Source organism: Hippopotamus amphibius, chromosome 12, assembly GCF_030028045.1.
Source record: "Hippopotamus amphibius kiboko isolate mHipAmp2 chromosome 12, mHipAmp2.hap2, whole genome shotgun sequence".
Lineage (NCBI taxonomy): Eukaryota > Metazoa > Chordata > Mammalia > Artiodactyla > Hippopotamidae > Hippopotamus > Hippopotamus amphibius.
In genome coordinates, this window is record NC_080197.1 from 85,699,988 (window position 1) to 85,719,776 (window position 19,789).

General features: G+C 39.8%; 1 protein-coding gene across 10 annotated transcripts in view; it reads right to left on the reverse strand.

Annotated features, from left to right (window-relative positions):
• SCN8A (sodium voltage-gated channel alpha subunit 8) overlaps positions 1–19,789 on the reverse strand; it is a 169,483-nt gene that overhangs the window by 84,545 nt on the left and 65,149 nt on the right. For 7 of the 10 annotated variants that reach the window (XM_057701551.1, XM_057701553.1, XM_057701548.1 and 4 more), the window contains 4 exons: positions 7,324–7,443; positions 5,317–5,405; positions 4,554–4,682; positions 2,638–2,729 (listed from right to left, as the gene is read on the reverse strand). The exons of 1 other annotated variant lie outside the window; for it this stretch is intronic. In XM_057701551.1, coding sequence (XP_057557534.1) covers positions 2,638–2,729; positions 4,554–4,682; positions 5,317–5,405; positions 7,324–7,443 — 430 coding nt within the window. Of the gene's footprint in view, positions 1–2,637; positions 2,730–2,885; positions 2,978–4,553; positions 4,683–5,316; positions 5,406–7,323; positions 7,444–19,789 lie in introns of all 10 variants that reach the window. 2 more of the 10 variants (XM_057701549.1, XM_057701556.1) reach the window with 2 other exon arrangements.

Genomic DNA, 19,789 nt, shown 5'->3' on the forward strand with positions numbered 1-19,789 from the left:
TTTTTGGCAGCTTTGGTAAAAGCCTATAATCAAACTGGAAGCAGGAAAAGGCAAAAGAAAGGAACCATTCCACTGAAGTGGCCTATGAGAAAACTTGGTACCCAAAAAATGGCTTTTACTCAGAGGGAACTATGGCCCAACTCTATAAATGTGGTGTCAAAGTGCCTTCCAACCAAGAGATGGCCCAGGTCTACTGCTTCATACACTGGTACTCCCACCTTGGAAGGAGACCTAGGCAACAGGCAGGTAGGAACAAGGTAACAGCCCTCTACAAGTAGAATGGGGAGCAAAATCACTTGGGATTAAAAGTCACACTTTAAATCAAGTATCGATTATACCATTCACTGACAGTGATCTATTATTGGCTTTATTATCCCTTAAAGTTATTTTCCAAAGCCAGCTCAACTAGGGGGTGCTTCTAGAAATAGGAATCCAGGAATCTATTTCAAACTGTGAAGCTGGTACCTAAATCTTTATACAAGCCCTTTCTCTGGGTTTAGGTTTCTTCTTTATAATTGCTACAGCTAAAAGCATTTATGGAGGACTACTATGGGCCAGGTACTGTGTTTATAAATATATATTTACAATATAGAATATAAAATTAGATGCCAATATATATCTATAAAACTAGAGTATTAAGGATAAATTACGTGACATCAGTCAAGAGTTATCTTGCAGAAATGCTGTGGTCAGAAGTTAATCATACAGCAGAGACAGAGACAGAGGCTAAGGGCTGGAGCAGAGACAGCATCTGCTGCCCTAGTTAGTGAGCAGAATGCAGCTTTCCAATTTAATTCTGGAAGAGAAGTTTTGAGAGCACAAGAACATAAAGAGACAGATGCCTTGCAGAGTACGCTGGGGGAAGTGAGCAGAAAACATGGGATCATATTTAAAAGAGGCCAGAGGAGGAAAGAGACCAAAGGAAAAATGAAAGTAAAGATTTGGTGGTACAGATGTCTTAAAAAAAAGAAAAAAAAAGACAAGGCCTGCCTAAGGGTCAGGCTGCCATCAACAAGCTTCATGAAGCTGCCTAGAGAATGAGCTGGATTTTCTGTCAAACGGATTTAAAATGGCTAGGAACTAAAGCTTGATAAGTTAGCGTTATAGTTTTTTGCCAAGAAGAATATACTCCAACTGACATCCAGCCTCTGGCGGATAAGGAGTAAGCTACCAATGCTAAAAATAAAGGAATGCATTTTTAATAGGGCCGTAATTTACTGGCCCACGTCATGGCCCGAATGTGTACACGGAGAAACTGAGGTTCACCTTCCTGAGGTTCTCAGTAGGCCACATTCTGAGTCTGCCCTCTCTGGGGTTCTATCTCTATGCTTCCCTCTCTCTGTACCTGATATCTGGATAATGTTGAAAAGGGGAAAAGAGGAATATTTGTGGTTCAGCCACAAGGAGAAGAGCCACGTGATGCCAGGAATAGGATGCCTCTGTTCTTCACGTCCCTGTTTCTACAAAACCACAGTGGAAAGCCTGGCCTCTCGGGAGTCCTCCCTGAAAACTCCTGAACACAACCAAAGTCCAGTCAGCAACAACACAGTCTTGACTTCTGCCACATTTCTGCCAACAATATTTTAGTTAGTAGACTAAGAAATATCTCCTTCCAGATTTCAAGACTGGTCTTCAGTAAAACAGTTATTATCTGGTAGAAAGGATTTGAATTAAATTAATGGGTCTCAACCTGGGGGCCACAGATCGGCTTTTGAGGGTGGGGGGGGGGACGATGCCTGTGAACTTTCATCTGATTCTCAAAAGGATCCAAAACCTTCCAAAGGTTAAGAACCACTGGGCTAGCTCAACCAGAACCAAGCAAAAAAAAGGGAAAGATTTTAAAGAGATCGTTAATCAACTACCTCTCAACCACCCACCGATTCCTTTTTTTTTTCTTACAAAGTTTCTGTATTTTTTTGTTCGCCCATATATTTAGATGTATCTTATCTTACCTTTGACTTTTTAACAGCACCTGCATAAGCTTTCACTGGGATTTATGTTTGAGAATGGTCTCTGAATATATGTGTAGTAGATGTCTACTGGTTCTTACTCTAGTGAAACAGACAGCAATAGAATGTGATAGACAGTGATTATCAAAGTTCAGGTCACTAACTCTAAGGCTCTTAAATTTGTCTGGAACACTGGACTAATTAACCAGGTAAGGTCTCTTCTGTGATTGATTAATTTCATGAACACAGTAACAATAAAAGTACAATTCTTCGAATAACATCCCATCAGCAAACCATGCGATAGGAAGCCTAAGAAATCACAAGCAATGGAATGATGACAAATGTTAAAATTACTGTAATTCCATGAGGCCAGGAAGCAAATGATTTATATTCAAAGAGACAGCGAGCTCCGTGACAACTTTTTCAGATATTGTTTAAGATCCACGTGATTCTTAAGCACGTGCTTTTTCAAAGCATGGATGGAACGGGGGCTGCATGCCCAGCAAGCACTGTCAGAGAAACTGCCTACGGACCAAAGAGCCATTCCAGAGGACGCCTCCCAGGAGAAACATGCGGGATGCAAGGCCACATGAGCTGTGCTGACGCTGCTTCAGAATGTGGTGGACAAAACGAATGGAGGAGAAGGAGGAGATGAGGCAAAGTCAGTCTTTTGTTTAAATGTTCTCACCTGGAATTACAGAGATAGTTTTCAAAGCTCGGAGAACCCTGAATGTTCTCAGCGCTGAGACATTGCCCAGGTCCACAAACTCTGTCACATATCTGTAGTAAGGGAGGTCACGCACATACACAAATGACAAACACGGACACAAACACAAACACCAAAGGAAAAACACAAAACCACAACAAAACAAAAAGTACAATACGTCACGTCAGGGCCCTAACCCAACACCTAACACCAACCCCGGGCCATCTTACCTGGGATTACCGAAATAGTTTTCAAAGCCCTCAGTACCCTGAAAGTGCGTAGAGCTGAAACATTGCCTAGGTTTACAAACTCTGTTATATACCTGCAGAATCAAACCAAAGTTAACTTGTAATGGTACCACTGGGCGAGGGTTTGAGAATGGGGGTAAGAAAGGGTCTTATATACAAGCTATGATTTCATTTTTTTCCTTGAAAAAGAAAAGTTTCAAAATATAAACATTTAAGGAACACATTTTTTTTTTCTTCAATTAGGCAAGGAGAATTCAAAAGTGTATTTGAAAGAAGTGATACCACCAGAAGGTTCTTGGGGCTTTCTTTCTTACTTGGTATCGTGATGTGCAGACCCCAATCAGAATGACTACTCTTAGTCCATTCGCTTTTTTTAGTAATAAGGAAGGCCAGAGGTATTCAAAGGCTCATGTCTCCAAGTTTTATGCACAATTTCTTAGGAAAAGGAGACAAATTTCTGCAACAGGAGTCCCATAAAAACAAATCTAGATTAAAATAACTCCCTAGTTGACAATGGCAAAAATGCCTAAACCTCTGCATATATGATTTATCCAAAAGTGTATGCATATCTTTGCAGTCATGCCTACAGATGAAGTTTTAGCCCATGACACAAAAAACAGAGTTCAGGAAAAATCTAGATCATGGGATCAAGCCAATATTGTGTTAAGTGCTCATTTAATCACCAGCTCTGTGACGAGCAAGGACACTTAAATTTTAAATGAACACCAATGCGTACTCATAATGCTGGAAAGCTAGAAATTGTCTTAATATAACAGAAAGTCAAAGTTCCAGTTTCAAATATTCAACGCACATGATTCACTCACACTTTATAGTTGAAATACATTTTCTATCTGATGCTCAGACCCATACATACACACAAATGCACTCCATCTCTTACACACCTGTGTGCACACACAAACACACAATCTATACAATACCCTTACCCTCTACCAGACCACTTTCCCAACCTGAAAATAAAAATAAAGTCTGCTATACTTCTGCTATCACCCGCTACACTTCCCAAAATGATACATTTTCATTGTTAAAACCACACAAATTACTGAGAACAGCCAGCATACCAGTGCAGAGTTACACTGCTCCCTGCTAATAATAGTGTGAGGCTCTGGTCAGTAATTCCTTACAAGGTGACCAGGTTGGATACTTGGCTCACGTTTTGACTCTAAAATGTGCTCTGAATTCTGCAACATCTGGACAGCCTCATGAAATTACACATGATATAACATACCCAAGAAACTAAGTTCCAGCCTAAGGTTTACACCTAAAAAATCTGAAATCTTCATTTGAGGACTCCTAGTGTTAACTGTGCAAACCCTGGTCAATGTTATAGGGGAAAATAAAATATGACGGAATGTCAATGGGAAATCACTTCCTACTTTCTCTCCCAGCTGTAAAGCCTCTGCTCACCTTCTCCCATATATACGTGCTGTCATTGCCTGAACCACAAGAGGCCTTCTTAAGCAAGAATTACAGCATAAGTCCATAACACCTTCCATGGTTATCCATTAATTCCTCATACAACTAAGCCCACAAACTCACACTTACAAGCACTGTCATACAAACACACCCAAGAATACAACCACACGCACATAATCACATTCAGAACACCAATAAAATAAGCAGAGAACTTACGCCATCATGATGACACTGAAATCTAACCAGTTCCATGGATCCCGTAAAAAGGTAAAGCCATCTATGCAGAAACCTCTTGCAATGATTTTCACTAGTGATTCAAATGTATAAATCCCTGTGAACGTGTACCTGTCAAAGAAATGGACAGTTTGAGGTAATTTCTGAACAGACAGAAACTTTAAATGAATCATTTAAGACAACACTTGCCAACGTGTAGCTTCAACTAACAGAAACAAAACAGAAAGGACACAGCCAATGCAGCGGAAAGGAAGTAGGAAGAGAAAGATGCTTCGAATGGAAATTACTGAAATGCACCAACCAAGAACTTTGGAATGTTGCATTGGGCCCTGATGGGTAGCACAAAGAAATAACTCTGTACTGCCATCTAGCACGTGATCATTTTGAACCAGCCAAGGAGGCCCCAGAGCTAATTTTAACTTAAGTCAAAAAGAAAGGGAAAGCTAATGTTGGAGAAGAAGGCAGTACCATCAGGAACTGAGGGTATGAGATGGTGATGGGACAGCAGGTCAAAGCACTGGCGAACGCAGGCAAGGGCAGAGGTGACAAGCTGTAACTTCCAGGGCACACTTTCTCTTTCTAGAGTTGACTTCTAAGGACATTTCTTAAATTCCTCACCCATCCTTGTGACATGAAAAGTGGGCAATAATTTTCTTCCTTGATGGATAAGCTGTGCAGTGCGAGATTCGGTGACTAAAAATATTTAAAACAAGCTAACAGAAAAATAAATAAACAAGCTACTTACTCCACATTCTTCGACCACTCAGGAGGGTTACTAAAAGTCATGAATACACAGTTGGTCAAAATAGTGCACATAATGATCATGCTAAATACTGTAGAAAAAAGTCAAGGGAGAATATACAAAATCTGGCCTGTTTTTATCCTCAGGAAGCAAACACATTTTGCATTGGGTATCACGAGAATTAAATCAGTAACCTGAAAGGAAACAAAGCACAGAGAGGAGGAAAAGGCGAGGTGATAATGAAAACGGTGGTCACCACCACAAACACACAGTGCCATGTGTATCCACTCCCGGCCAGAGACTGTGAGTGGACACAGCAGGATGGCCACCCTCTTCCTTTCAAAAGGGCTGTCACTGTTCTACTCCTTCTGGACAAACATTTCTCCCTCTTACCACTTATGCCTCTAAATACCTCTTTGCCCAAAACATAACCAGAAATCTTGCAGTCTACCAGATGCCAAAGTCATCTGATGAGAAAATAAGTTAAATCTAATCTACGTTATTCAACAGGCATTTATTAAGTTAATTATCTTGCATTACCAATTATTTGGAAATGTGCATGTAATTAATGATGTACTTTTTTCACTAGTCCTCCAAAGGTCTGATTATCCTTGTAGGGCAAGGCAACAGTCAATGTGTGTTGAATTTGTCCAATCTGGGAAACCAGTCATGGTACGCTGGGTAAGGATTTTAGGGACATCTGCACCACCGTACTCCTAAGAATTTGGTACTGAGGCAAATTCATCCAATCATTCTCAAAGTGCCCAGGAATGTTTGTGGGCAACAAATCCTATTGTTGCCATTTCAATCCCATCCGGAATCTTTCTCAGCCCTTCCTGTTCTTGTCTACTGAGAAAATTTAAACTGCTTTAGGTCAATATGTTACTCAAACTCAAAATGTCACTTTAATAAGCACAGAAGCCATATCTCATTTATTGCTAGTTCACTCTTTTGCTAATGGCATTCACTATCTTCATTCTATTAGTGGAGTTTTAAAAAGAAACCATAATTCTTACAGCTGGATTTTTTTCTTCACTACAGCTGGATTCTTCAGCAAATAATAACATGTTCTGGTTAGAAGAGAAAAAACACCATCTTCTGATCCAACAAAAAGGGAAGAAGCTCATTGTGAATTATTTATTTTCTTATAAACCTTTAGATTTCAGAACTATGTTGCTTGTAAACCACAGATTCCAGGCCAGGTTGCTAAATTCTTTGCGTTAATAAAATATGCAAAAGCTTAGCAAACCTATTTACGAAGTAGCAACTGCTGGTTTCCTACTTGAAGGATATATGAAGCATGGGACTAAGTACTGTCAAATTAAATACCAACCATGGAAGTTTAAAGTCACTATGCAAAGTTGCTAAACCTATTACATAATTTTTCATCTGTCATATGCTCTCCTATATTAATAAGATATAAAAGTCAAGCCACATGAATAAATTGTTTTCTGTTTAAGGGGAGCAAAAATACCAAAAAAGATTCATATCAATCCTGCAGTCTAGAGCTAAACCTCTGTACCAAGGAGGCCATTTAATCTGAGAAACTATCTTAGATGCTTTCTAAGCTCACTGTTTAAGAAATCAAAAATATTCAAGGCAGATCTCTAAAATGCTCATTCAATTATTTGTAACTCATGAAGTAGCTTTTCAAAAATTCTAATATGGACTTTAATACATAATACATGAATAATCTAACTCAGTATGAAATTACTGAAGTCTGAGTGCTTTAAAAAGTAAGATTTCAGTCAAAGGTTACCATCTTAATTTGTCCCTCATAACGATACCCACAAAATTCCAGACTCCCGTGATATCATCCTAAGAAGAAAGAATTTGCTGAATTTCAGCTCGGGATTCAGTAGAAGTTCACTCTTAAAACTTCTGACTGATGGGACAGTCAACTATACTATTGGCAAAATACTCAACATACAATTAAGTTGTCGTCGTTCAGAAACACACACTAGCGACCATGCAACTGCTGCACTCACTCCGCATTTGCAGAAAAGGATATGAATGTATCAAAATTTTAATAGCTATTCTTCTTATCAGGTTAAAAGGACTTAAAATGTACAAGGCAGGCGTGGCACTAAATCTGAAGAGAGTTTTCCCTCTGTTTAATACTACAAAGGTCTGTGGAAAAAGAAAGAGAGAAATTATTAAAGCATGGGAATTAATCACCACATGAAACAACATTTTTCTAGGCAAGAAATAAACTCAAATGTACTTGTAAGTTTTACTTCCCAATTTGGTGTCTAAGGTAAGAAACCCTAAGGCAATATGAAGGCGAGAGAAACCTCTTTCCCTCACTTCCCTACCCCACCCTGTCCCAAATTATATTACAAATAGATGACACCATCTTAGCAGTTTTACAGAATAAACTTTTCTTTCAGAAACAAGCCATTTGAATTATACCTAAGCTATCTATGCCAGCTCTGGACAAGATACCGAAGTTTATTAATTCAGGATTCACTCACTCAACAAATATTTACTGAGTGCCCACTATGTGCCAGGCAATGTTCTAGGTGCTTGGGAAATATCAGTAAACAAGGCCACCCTAGAGTGAGGAGCTTATATTCTAAGGGGGGAGACAGACAATAAGTAAAAAATATAATGAGTAAGGAAATTATACCGAATGCGGTAAGTGCTATGGAAAAATGAGGAAGATCAGGGAAAGGCAGCTCTAGAGAGGAGGGGTCAGGGGATGGGTGAGTGGAGAGATGACAGGGGTTTTTTTGTTTTTTGTGTTTGTTTAATTTTTTTTGAAGTATCGTTGATTTACAGTGTTGTGCCAATCTCTGCTGTACAGCAAAGTGACTCAGTTACACACATGTATACGTTCTCTTTTTAAAAATATCCTTTTCCATTATGGTTTATCCCAGGAGGCTGGATATAGTTCCCTGTGCTATACAGTAGGACCTTGTTGTTTATCCATTCTAAATGTAATAGTTGGCATATACTAACCCCAAATTCCCAGTCTATCCCTCTCAGGTGGTCAGGGTAAGCCTACCGAGAAGAGAGATCTGAGCAAAGACTTGAAGGAGGTGAGAAGAGTTCTTCATTTTACCAGTATTTACCTACCAAGTCTACTCTATCTGGCTTTTCAAAGCCTCCATTACCATCTTTGCCAAAATCATTCAACTATATTCCTGGCATGAATCCTCCTGTCTTGCCAAACCAGAACAGGTTACAGCAATTTAAATTCTGGCTTTGGCTCTCACTGTACACCCTACCCAGAATGCCTTTTCCTGTCACATGAATTCAATTCAATTAAAATATTTTTGAGCATCTGTTTTGTGCCAAGCATTGTGCTAAGCTCCTTGGATACAAAATCGAATGAAATCGTACTTTTAGGGAAGACGTATGTGAACTAGTAATTATGATGAAGGGTAAATACAAAGTTCACTAACAAAAATATGTGTAATGTATGAGAGGCAGCAGGAGAGAGAGAGAGATTTTTTTCCCCCCTTGGGTGGGAAATGCAAGGGAAGAGAGTGGGCTGGGAGGTGTTCACAAAGGCAGGTAACTAAACATTTGGAAGGGGTTTTAAAGGATAAGAAAGATTCATTGGGTGGATAAAGGGGGAAGGGTTGGCAACAAAAGGGATCAGCATAGGATTACAAAGGCACAGTAGCACAGAACTGTGGGTGTTTGCAGGGAATTGATAAGTAATTCAGTACTGATGAAGGATAAAATAGAGGGGGGACCAGCAGACTGTGAAGCTGGAGAGAGATGCAGGGGCTATTAGACTGAGTTCCTAAGGACATAAGATCAGCGGCAAGTACACAGCCCTAGTATCTCACTGTGCAGGTGAAAAAGCAAATGGTCAAATGGTAGCTGTTTTAAGTAGGTTTTTGTTTTTGTTTTTTAATTTAAAGCAATACATGTTCATAATCATAAAAAAGGAAGAGAAGACAAGTTCTATCTCATTACCCAATGATAACCTTTGCTGCTTGTATATCTTTTCAAAACTTTTCTGTGTAAATATAAGCACATAAATATAGACTTAAAAAGACTCTCCTTCTCTCTCTCAAATGGGACTGTACTATAAATACTCTTCTGCACCTTGCATTAAAAAAATGAACCCCCACAAAGAAAAGCCCAGGACCAGATGGCTTCTCTGATGAACGCTACCAAATGTTTAAAGAAGAATTAATATCAATCCTTCACAAATTCTTCCAAAAAACAGAAGAAAAGGGCACACGTCACAACTTATTCCGTAAGGCCAGTACTGCCTTGGTAGAAAAGCAGACAAAGACATTACAAGAAAAGAAAACCATAGACTAATATCCCTTATGAATATAGGTACAAAAGCCTCAACAAAATACCAACAAACAGTATCTGGTAGCATATAAAAAAAGGATTATACACCACAACCAAGAGGGATTTATCCTAGAAATGCAAACATGATTTAACATATGAAAATCAATCAATGTAATACAATGTATTAACAAAATAAAGCTTAACTACTGCATGATCATTTCAATAGGTACAGAAAAAAGCATTTGACAAAATCCAATACTCCTTCATAATAAAAACATTTAACCAACTAGAAATAGAAGGGAACTTCCTTAACCTGATAAAGGGCATCTATGAAAAATCCGCAGCTAACATCATATTTAATGTTAAGAGACTAAAAGCTTTCTCCCTAAGACCAGGAACAAGACAAGGATTCCACTCTCACCACTTTCATTCAACACTGTGCTGGATATTCTAGAGAAGGAACAATTAGCAAGTAAAACTATTTCTATTTGCAGATGAAATTATCTCATATATGGAAAACCCTAAGGAATACACACACACACAAATATTAGAGCTCATAAGTTCAGCAAGGCTCCAAGACACAAGAGCAACATATAAGAATCAGTTGTATTTCTATACACTAGCAATAAACAATCTGAAAATGAAATTAAGAAAACAACTCCATTTACAAGAGCATCCAAAAGAATAAAACACCTAGGAATAAATTTAACAAAAGAAGTATAAGACTTACACACTGAAAACTATAAAACATCATTAAAAGAAATTTTAAAAATATAAATAAATGGAAAGACATCTTGCACTCATGAACTGCAAGACAATATTGTTATGGTTCAATGCAATCTCTATCAAAATTTCAACTGTCTTTTTGAGCAGAAATTAACAAGCTGATCCTAAAATCCCTATAGAAATTTAAGGGAACGAAAATAACCAAAACAATCTTGAAAAATAAGGACAGAGTTGACTCGCGATTTTCCATTTCAAAGCTTACCACAAAGCTATAATAATCAAAACTGTGGTACTATACATAAGGATAGCCAAACACATCAATAGGATAGAATTTAAAGTCCAGAATAAACCCACACATCTATGGTCAACTGATTTTCAACAAGAGTGCCAAGACAATTCAAAAGGGAAAGAGCAGTCTTCAATAAAGGGTGCTGGGACAACTTGATTACCACGTGCAAAAGAATGACTCTGAACCTCTACCTCACATCCGACATGAAAATTAACTCAAAATGGATCGAAGACCTAAATGTAAGGGCTAAAACTATAAAACTCATTGAAGAAAATATATGGGTGTAAATCCTTATATCTTTGGATTAAGCAGTGGTGCCACAGATGTGACACCTATGGCACAAGCAACCAAGAAAAAATTAGGTAAATTGGACTTCATCAAAATTCAAAACTTTTGTGCAGCAAATGACACTATTAAGAAAGTAAAAAACCCACAGGATGGGTGGAAAATATTTGCAAATTATGTATCTAGTAAGCGTTTAGCAGCCAGATAGATTAAAAAACACCTACAACTTGACAGTAAAAAGACAAATAATCCAAGTTAAAAATGAGCAAGGATTTGAATAGACATTTCTACAAAGCAGAAATACAAACAGTAAATAAGCACATGAAAAGATATTCAACATTACTAGTCATTAGGGAAATGCAAATAAAGCCACAATGAGATACCACTTTACATCCATTAGGATGGTAATAATTAAAAAAAAAAAAAAAGAACATGGAAAATAACAAATGCTGGCAAGAATATAAAGAAATTGGAACTCTCACATATTACTGGTAGGAATGTAAAATTGTTTAGCCACTTTGGAAAACAGTTGGCAGTTCCTCAAAAGTTAAACATTGAGTTACCATATGACCTAGCAATTCCACTCCTAGCTCTATATCCAGGAGAACTAGAAACAGGTTCACATACAAATGTATACACAGATGTTCATAAAAGCATTATTCAAAATACTGCAAAAGTGGAAACAACCCATTAACTGACAAACAGGTAAACAAAATGCGGTATATATCCATATAACAGGATACCATCCAGTCTTGAAAGGATTGAAATTCTGATATATGCTACAACATGGATGAACCTGGAAGATAACTATGCTAAGTGAAATAAGCCAGACACAAAAGGACAAATATTATATGATTCCATTTAGATGAGGTACCTAGAATCAGGAATTCATAGAGACAGAAAGTAGAACAGAGTTCATGAGGGGCTTCCGGCAGGAGGAATGAAAAGTTATTGTTCAACGGGTATAAGTTTCTGTTTGGGATGATGAGAAAGTTGTGGAAATGGAGAGTAGCGATGGTTGTCCAATATGGTGGATGTATGTAACACCACTGAATTGTGCACTTAAAAATGGTTAAAATGGTAAATGTTGTGTTATGTATAGTTTACCACAATAAAAACATACATACAGTTGACCCTTGAACTACATGGGTTTGAACTGCACAGGTCCACCTATACATGGATCTTTTTTTCAACAGTAAATCCTACAGTACTACACGATTCACAGTTGGTGGAATCTGTGGCTGTGGAAGCGCAGGCACAGAGGAACCGCCGGTACTAACAGACCACAGGTGTAGGGGACGCTGCCTATTTGGAGGACTGGCTATAAGTTATATGTGGATTTTTGACTATGCTGAGGGTCCATGGCCTCAACCCCTGCATCGTTCAAGGGTCAAATGTATATGTTTACCTGAAACGTGCCCAGGAAGGTGTTACTGACAAATTTTTAAAAATCAGTTTTAGTCCAAGCCAAATAATAGAATTAAGAATAGTAACAGCTAAAAGTGGTTCCTAACCCATTCTGAACTTCAGAAAGATTTAAGGAGCTTTTTGAAAAATAAAGACATCTAGGCGAAGAAAAAAAGAAAGAAAGAAAGAGAAGTTAAGTGTTTATACATGTTACAACAAGGTCTTGAAAAATCTTGAGAAAGTTCACATACAAAAGGCCACAAATTTTATGATTCCATTTACAAGAAATGTCAGGAATAGGCAAACCTTGATAGAAAGTTGGTTAGTGATTGCCTAGGGCTGGATGCAGAGGGGATTAGAACTCAGCTGTGAATGGGTCTCTTTAGGGTGATGAAAATGTTCTGAAATTAGACAGTGATAATAGCTGCAAACTTCGTGAACAAAAAGTCAATGAATTGTACACTTTAAAATGGTGGATTTTCTAGCTTGTGAAATGAAAACAAAACACCACAAAAACAAACAAAAAATGAACCATATAAGAGGTATAAGACATAAAAAAAAAAGGCCTAAATAATGATACCACAAACATCTAGGCATTCATCAGTTAGCTTAGGAAATAATGCCTTACCAATACTGCTCCTTTCTGCACGCTTTTCCAAATACATCCCCTCCTTCCCACAGAGGTCAGCGTTATTTTGAATTTGGTACTGAGGTACCAAACGTATCACTTTCGTGTGATATATTTCCAATTACTCTGAGCTCCCCCTTTTCTGAACTCCTATTACACTCAGAGTTTGTGTCTTTCATTATTCTGCACGCTCTTTTTGTACCTTTCCCTCCCCCCCACTCCTAAAACTAGGTTTCAAGCTCTTGGAGAGCAGGAACCAACCTCACTCACACTTCCTCCCACAGTTTCAATATAATGCTCAACCCAAGCACTCCCAATAAACAGTTGCTGGCAGGGTTTTTTAAAGTTCCTGTCCTCTCATCTTCTCTTCTTTCCTTTTCTAATCTGGCGGCGTCACACCAGTCTCTCCACAGTAGAAAAGCACTGCTGGTGTGCAGCCGTATACATTCTGGAAATGCTCAACGCACCATTCCCAGTGTGGGAGACCCCTGTGCTAGAAGGGACTAGCTCCACTGGGGTACGCTGCAGGGAAAGGCTAATCCTGAAAGCAAGAGGAAGCAGTAGACGTGGGGTTAGGCTGAAAGAGGTCAAGGGCCAAGCGACGGCTCTTCCATATTTTGGCTTCCCAAAGAAACAAAGAGCCCCGGACTTTCCCCAGACCCCCTCTCTGAAGTACTTGTATTCCTCTGTGTTTCTATAGCAACCCCCTCTCTGAAAATGTTTAAATAACCTCCTCATTCAACCTCATAATATTCCCATGAAGTTATGTGTAAAGCAGGGATTATTATCCTCTATGCATTTCACAAAAGCTCACGAGAGGGACACCATCTATCAAAGGTCACGCAGCAAGGAGCAACATATTATGCTACGTTTAGAGCCTCCTTACAGCTTCTATTGTGCCAGACTGAGAGGCAATGCAGTGGCAACATGGCAGAGAATGAACCTGGTGTGGGGGATGGAGTCTCCGGTGAATGAGAAATTTGAGCCCCTGGGGTACACTGCATAAAAGCCTCAGCAACAACGAAACAAGCACTGGCCCATACCCCAGGATCTAAAACCACCAGGCTGGGCCGTTACAAAATCACCTACCTGTCTTACAAGAAGATAGATAACAGGGTTTTTTAAAGTAACAAACTCTGCACCCTCCCAATTCTCATCTTTTAGTTTGGTCATGATGGAAAGACAGGTCTAGAGGAACAACTGAGGGTGGTTCCTATCTCAGAATCAGAGCCTGACCAACACCTGGCATGAAGCAGGTGCTCAATAAATGTCTACTGCTTGGTGAGTGAACAAATGCTTGTATGTCTGAGGTGAGGGAAAAAGGAGAAGAGGAAAAAATAAAGGAAGATGTTAGGAAACTGAAGTTGTTAAGTCTTGGTTGAAGAAAAACTAGGGGGCAGCTAGGATTCTGAATGAGTGCACTGATGAGCTGGCAAGGAAGAGATTGATGATCCCAAGGGAAACTAGGTCTCTTTAGTGAATTTTAAAAGGATGGTTTTGTAGGTACAAAGGCTTCCTTACAGACATTTTATGTGTGAAGTAGAAATTTCATAATTAATTGGATACTGAATATTGTATAGAGGATAGTTTATCATCACTCCTTTCTAAATATTTACATCCTCTATCTTTAACAAGTATAAAAACGAGATATTTTTTCTATTCAAAGAGAAATAAACATCTAGTTTATACTAAACCTCCATAAAGGAAGGTGAATCCTCCATACTTCAAGCAGCAAGTTGTATTACAATAAAACATATTTTATTGTTAAAATAATTAGATTTACATATGCTTAATTTATATGCAGTTTTTCAAACTTCATCTTTTGCATAAAGCAGGATGGTGTTTGGACCAATATAAGTTCTCAAAACTTAGGAATCTCCTTTTAACACTGGGGCTTCTTGCAGTGCTTATCTGAGAGATAGAATAATATATACCAAGGGTCAGCAAATCTCTTTTGTAAAGGATCGGATAGCAAATATTATAGGATCTACGGGCCATACAGTCCCTACGGCAACAACTCAACCCCGCCATTATAGTTGCAAAAGTAACCATAGACAATACGTAAACAAATAAGAGTGGCTGTGCGCCAATAAAACTTTATTTATGGACAAGGAAATTTTAATTTCATAAAATTTTAACATATCACAAAATAGTCTTATTCTTTTGAGTTTTCCCCAACCATTTAAAAATGTGAAAACCTTTCTTTCTTTTCTTTCTTTTTCTTGGCCATGCTATGCAGCTGTGGTATCTTAGTTTCCTGACCAGGGATAGAACCTGTACCCCCTGAGGTGGAAGCGTGGAGTCCTAACCACTGGATGGCCAGCGAAATCCCATGAAAACACTTCTTAACTCATTGGCTGTACAAAAGCAAATGGCAGAGGTGATGTGGGCCAGGGGTCAAGGTTGGCTAATCCCTGTTATATACTAATACCAGTTCTGACCTTAGCCAGACTGGTTGCTTAAGAATTATCTGACTAGCTTTAAAAAAAAAAAAAAATGCACAAGTCCCAGCTCAGAGGTTCTGATAAACAAGCTGCAGGGGAATCTGTGCTCACCAGGATTTGAGAACTGCCACATCACCTGTCAGGTATTAAAACATGCAGGTTGTCCTTCTTCACCTGCCTCTACCTGGTGGCATGGCCTGGGGGAGCCCCTGCAGTTTCTCTGGATCTCATTTTCCTCCTCTCTAACATGAGAGAGGGGGCTGCCTGATGGGCATGCCCAGGTCCTTTCCAGCTCTGACATCTGTGAGTCTACAATTTAGAAAATACACAGAAGCATCCAATATTAAGTGCAACCAAGCAGCAAACCATACTTCTGAGGAGAAAGTCTACTGCTATTCATTCCTTCACATTACATCTTGGTAGAGCTCTCTGGAGTTATTTATTTTGCTCCTTCAAATGAAACTCTGTCAAGTCCAGGGTCAACAGTGCTTAACACTATCCTGACAACTGTACTTATGTGGGCAGGGGCAGCATGGGGCAGTCCCACAGCAGAACTGTGCCACAGGCTGCTTTTTCCCTGCCCTATATCCCTTACTTTTATCCCTTGTTCTTGGCAGAACGGTGACTATGGGAGAGAGAATGAATAAGGATGATTGGTGATGGGCTGACTTTTACAAAAAATATTGGGTTGGCCAAAAAGTTCATTCGGATTTTTGTAACATCTTATGGAAAACCCCAAAAGAACTTTTTGGCCAACCCAATATATACAAACTTTTAAAGTCATACACATGGTTGATTTAAATCTCAGTAATCATTGTTAAACTGAAGGTAAGAATCCAGAAGAGGAGATTCGTCCCTTGTTCAATACTGTGCTCCAACACCAGATCCTTTAAAGCCCAGGAGGAGTGGGAAGGACAGAAAGCTTTGGATTCTTACAAGAATATTTCTTAAGCAACAATGATTTGGTAACCATAAAGTCCAATGATATTTTACCTAATCTGTCTTAAATGAGATCTCTGTGAAGTAAATGAGTTAAAAGGGAAATCGGAATTGGACTGTGGTTTACGGCCCAAGGGAAAACATCAGTTTATAACTGCAGCCACTGAATGTGTGTGAGCACACGGCCCACGAGGAGCAGCGGAACAGCTCTTGACGAGTCACAGCATGGAGTATTCATGAATGTGTCATGCCGGCCTAAGATGAGCCTTCTGAAAAGCACAGGCTTCTCATTTCTAATTAGCAACGTGGGGCTTGGAGCACACGATGGGCGAGCTCTGCCACTGCTAAGGCAGGGTCAGAGGCATTCTCTTCGAGGTCTACGATAAGGAGCAGGGACATTGTGCAAGGCCAAGTATGAGCTCATTCATATTCATGCCAAACAAATCCTAGCACACTGCCAACAAGATACACTGAACACACACAGTTACCAGAGTACTAGGTGCAGCCAACTCATGAGCAGTTCCCCACCCTCACCCCAGGACTGGATTAATTTTTTTAGCCATACAAAATGTATATATTAAAATAATAAAGGGTGCATAAATATGAAAGCATGTTATAAAGAAGAGTACTCAATGCAGGGGTGGAGTGTATCACAGAACAGAAAGCTTCTTAGAGAAAGGTTTACTACCCAGCCCCTGGTTTGCTGCGGGACACAAGGCCCAGGACAACAGTTCTCCACCCAACCAAGCTCTCCCTCTCCAGAGAGGTCATCATCTCAGTTACGGCAAAGGTAACCTGCAGGCACCTGATGGATTTCTGGCTGTCATGAACACCTCGGGGCTCAGGGATTGAGCTAATCCACAAGGGGGCAGGTGGGGACAATACCCTTTGGCTCCATCTGTCCAGAGCTGTTGTCAACACTGACTTAGGACTGTCTCCCAGGGTTTGGACCCAAGATCCTAACTGCTTTGCCTTCTGGAATTGCCTACCCCTCTCATTTTTAGCTGACTTCTCTAGCCTTAAATTCTTGCCTGCTAAACCTAATGTATACATATACCTTATTCTCCCAGACCTATGTACCTCTTCTGAACCAGGCAACTAGCTGAAGTGACTTACAGTAGTTGTTAGCTCTTTCCTGCCTAACTATAAATTCTTAACTCTAGTACCTTCTACCAGGGCAAATCCTCTCTGCCTATTGGTTTCAGAGTGTGCGTGCACAGAGAAGTACTTTTCTACCCAATAATAATATAAATATAGCTGATCTGAAAAACAGCTGTAACCCCGATAAGAGCAGTAGCCAGTCGTCCACTAATCAACGGCTACTTGGCACTGGCTTCTGACTAACAATACAGCCAACAGAGCAGGCAACAAATACATGTCCTTTCAAAATTTCCCCGTTTTAATAAAGAAAAACATAATGCTAAATCTAAACAGATTCCACCTTGGACTAGGAAGCTGTTTAGAAATAAATGATGGGGAGGGTGGGGGGGAGTTGAGGGAGGGAGGGAATACGGGAATATGTGTATAAAAACAGATGATTGAACTTGGTGTACCCCCCAAAAAATAATAAATTAAAAAAAAAAAAAAAGAAAGAAAGAAAGAAATGACCTGCACTGTCAAAATGACTACACCATGTTGAAGGGAGTCCTGATGCCCTTCTTTTTTTTTAATTAATTAATTAAGTAAGTAAGTAAGTAATTTAATTGGCTGTGTTGCGACTTTTTTGCTGTGCACAGGCTTTCTTTTTTAGTTGCAGTGAGTGGGGGCTACTCTTCGTTGTGGTGCGCGGGCTCCTCATTGCCATGGCTTCTCTTGTCGTGGAGCACAGGCTCTAGGCGCGTGGGCTTCAGTAGTTGCAGCACATGGGCTCAATAGTTGTGGCTCACGGGCTCTAAAGCGCAGGCTCAATAGTTGTGGCACTCGGGCTTAGTTGCTCCGCAGCATGTGGGATCTTCCTGGAGCAGGGCTTGAACCCATGTCCCCTGCATTGGCAGGCGGATTCTCAACCACTGTGCCACCTAGGAAGCCCCTGATGCCCTTCTTAATACTCATCTGCTCAGTGGGTCCCTCAAGTAAAATTATAGTTATAATCCCAATGTGTCCCAGGAAAGGCTCTAGCAAAGGTATAACTGGCCTCAATTTCTAGAGTACCTGTGTCCTGGTACCCGGCTTAGAAATACTGAACTAAAAAAGCAGGACATCAGGACATAGGCAATTTTTTTTCCTTTAGGTTTATACTTCTGTTTGAACTATTGCACTGGCCAAAAAATGTTTGTTCGGGGTTTCTCTATAAGATGTTATGGAAAAACTCAAACGAACTTTTTTGGTCAATCCAATATATGAATATTTAGAGCCCTCATCTTCCAACTCTCTATTCTACTACACTGAAGATTAAGCAAGAAAGATCTCTAAATCCCATTTTTATATTTTTGTTCCTTTTACTCACTAGTAATTGTGCCTATGAGTCTATCTGAAGAAATAATAACATTTAGCGTGCATTAAGCATTTACTATGCGGCAGGCACCCTACTGAGATGCCTTATACAGCTATACAATATCTGTCTCACAGCAACCACTTGATGAGGTAGGTCTATCTTATATATGACGAAACTGCAGCAGAAAGCTTAACTTGCTGAAGACCACAAAGTTATTTAGTGGTAAAACTTAGAACTGAACCAAGGCGGTCTAACTCCAAAGCTTGTACACTTCAATTATCATATCATACTGCAATTTTTAAAAAGCTTCAAAACTACTTATCAAATCTAACTCCTCACTTTACAGACTAGAAACCAAGCACAGAGTACTCTGCCCAAGCTGAGACTACAGAGCTGGGAGCAGGAACAGGAGGGTTCCTGCCTTCCAGTCCTGAACTCTTTTCAGCACACCAGGTCATCTGGTCCAAACCTCAGACCAGTGAAGAAATCTTTTTTTACTTAATACCTTTAACCCTGGCAAAAAGAAAACCCCCCAACATGCCACAGAGATCACAGCAGCTGTTTATGGTATTTTCCCAAGTTAAGCTCGATGAAAATAAAGCTAGAACCCCGTCGGTTTGTGGCGTTGCTGTTTCCCAATGCTTCTGCATACACTTTCTCAGTTGTTTTGACCTTGTAACCCCATGCCCTCCAACCCACATTTGGAGCAGCTGACACCCCCTACCTGTCCAAATCCTGGTCACAGGAAGCCATACCTGGCAGAACAGCAGCTGCTTCAGCACTGAGCCAGCACGCTGCCACTACGCCACCAGGCTGGGCCGCTCTGAACCTCCCCCGTGGCCCCTCCTCACTGTCCTTCAATACGCATTTGCCTTTCATCTCCTTGCCCCTTAGCCTCGTGGGGTACCCAGCCTGCAGCTGCTCTAGGGTAAAGCAGGTTTATTATGTAAAGCATATTAATGCCTCTCTTCACTGTACTCATATTATAGAATCTATTCTTCATCTCCTCTTAGAAAGCACCAGAGTAGATGCTTTGAGGCCACAAAGACCTGGATTCAAGACCC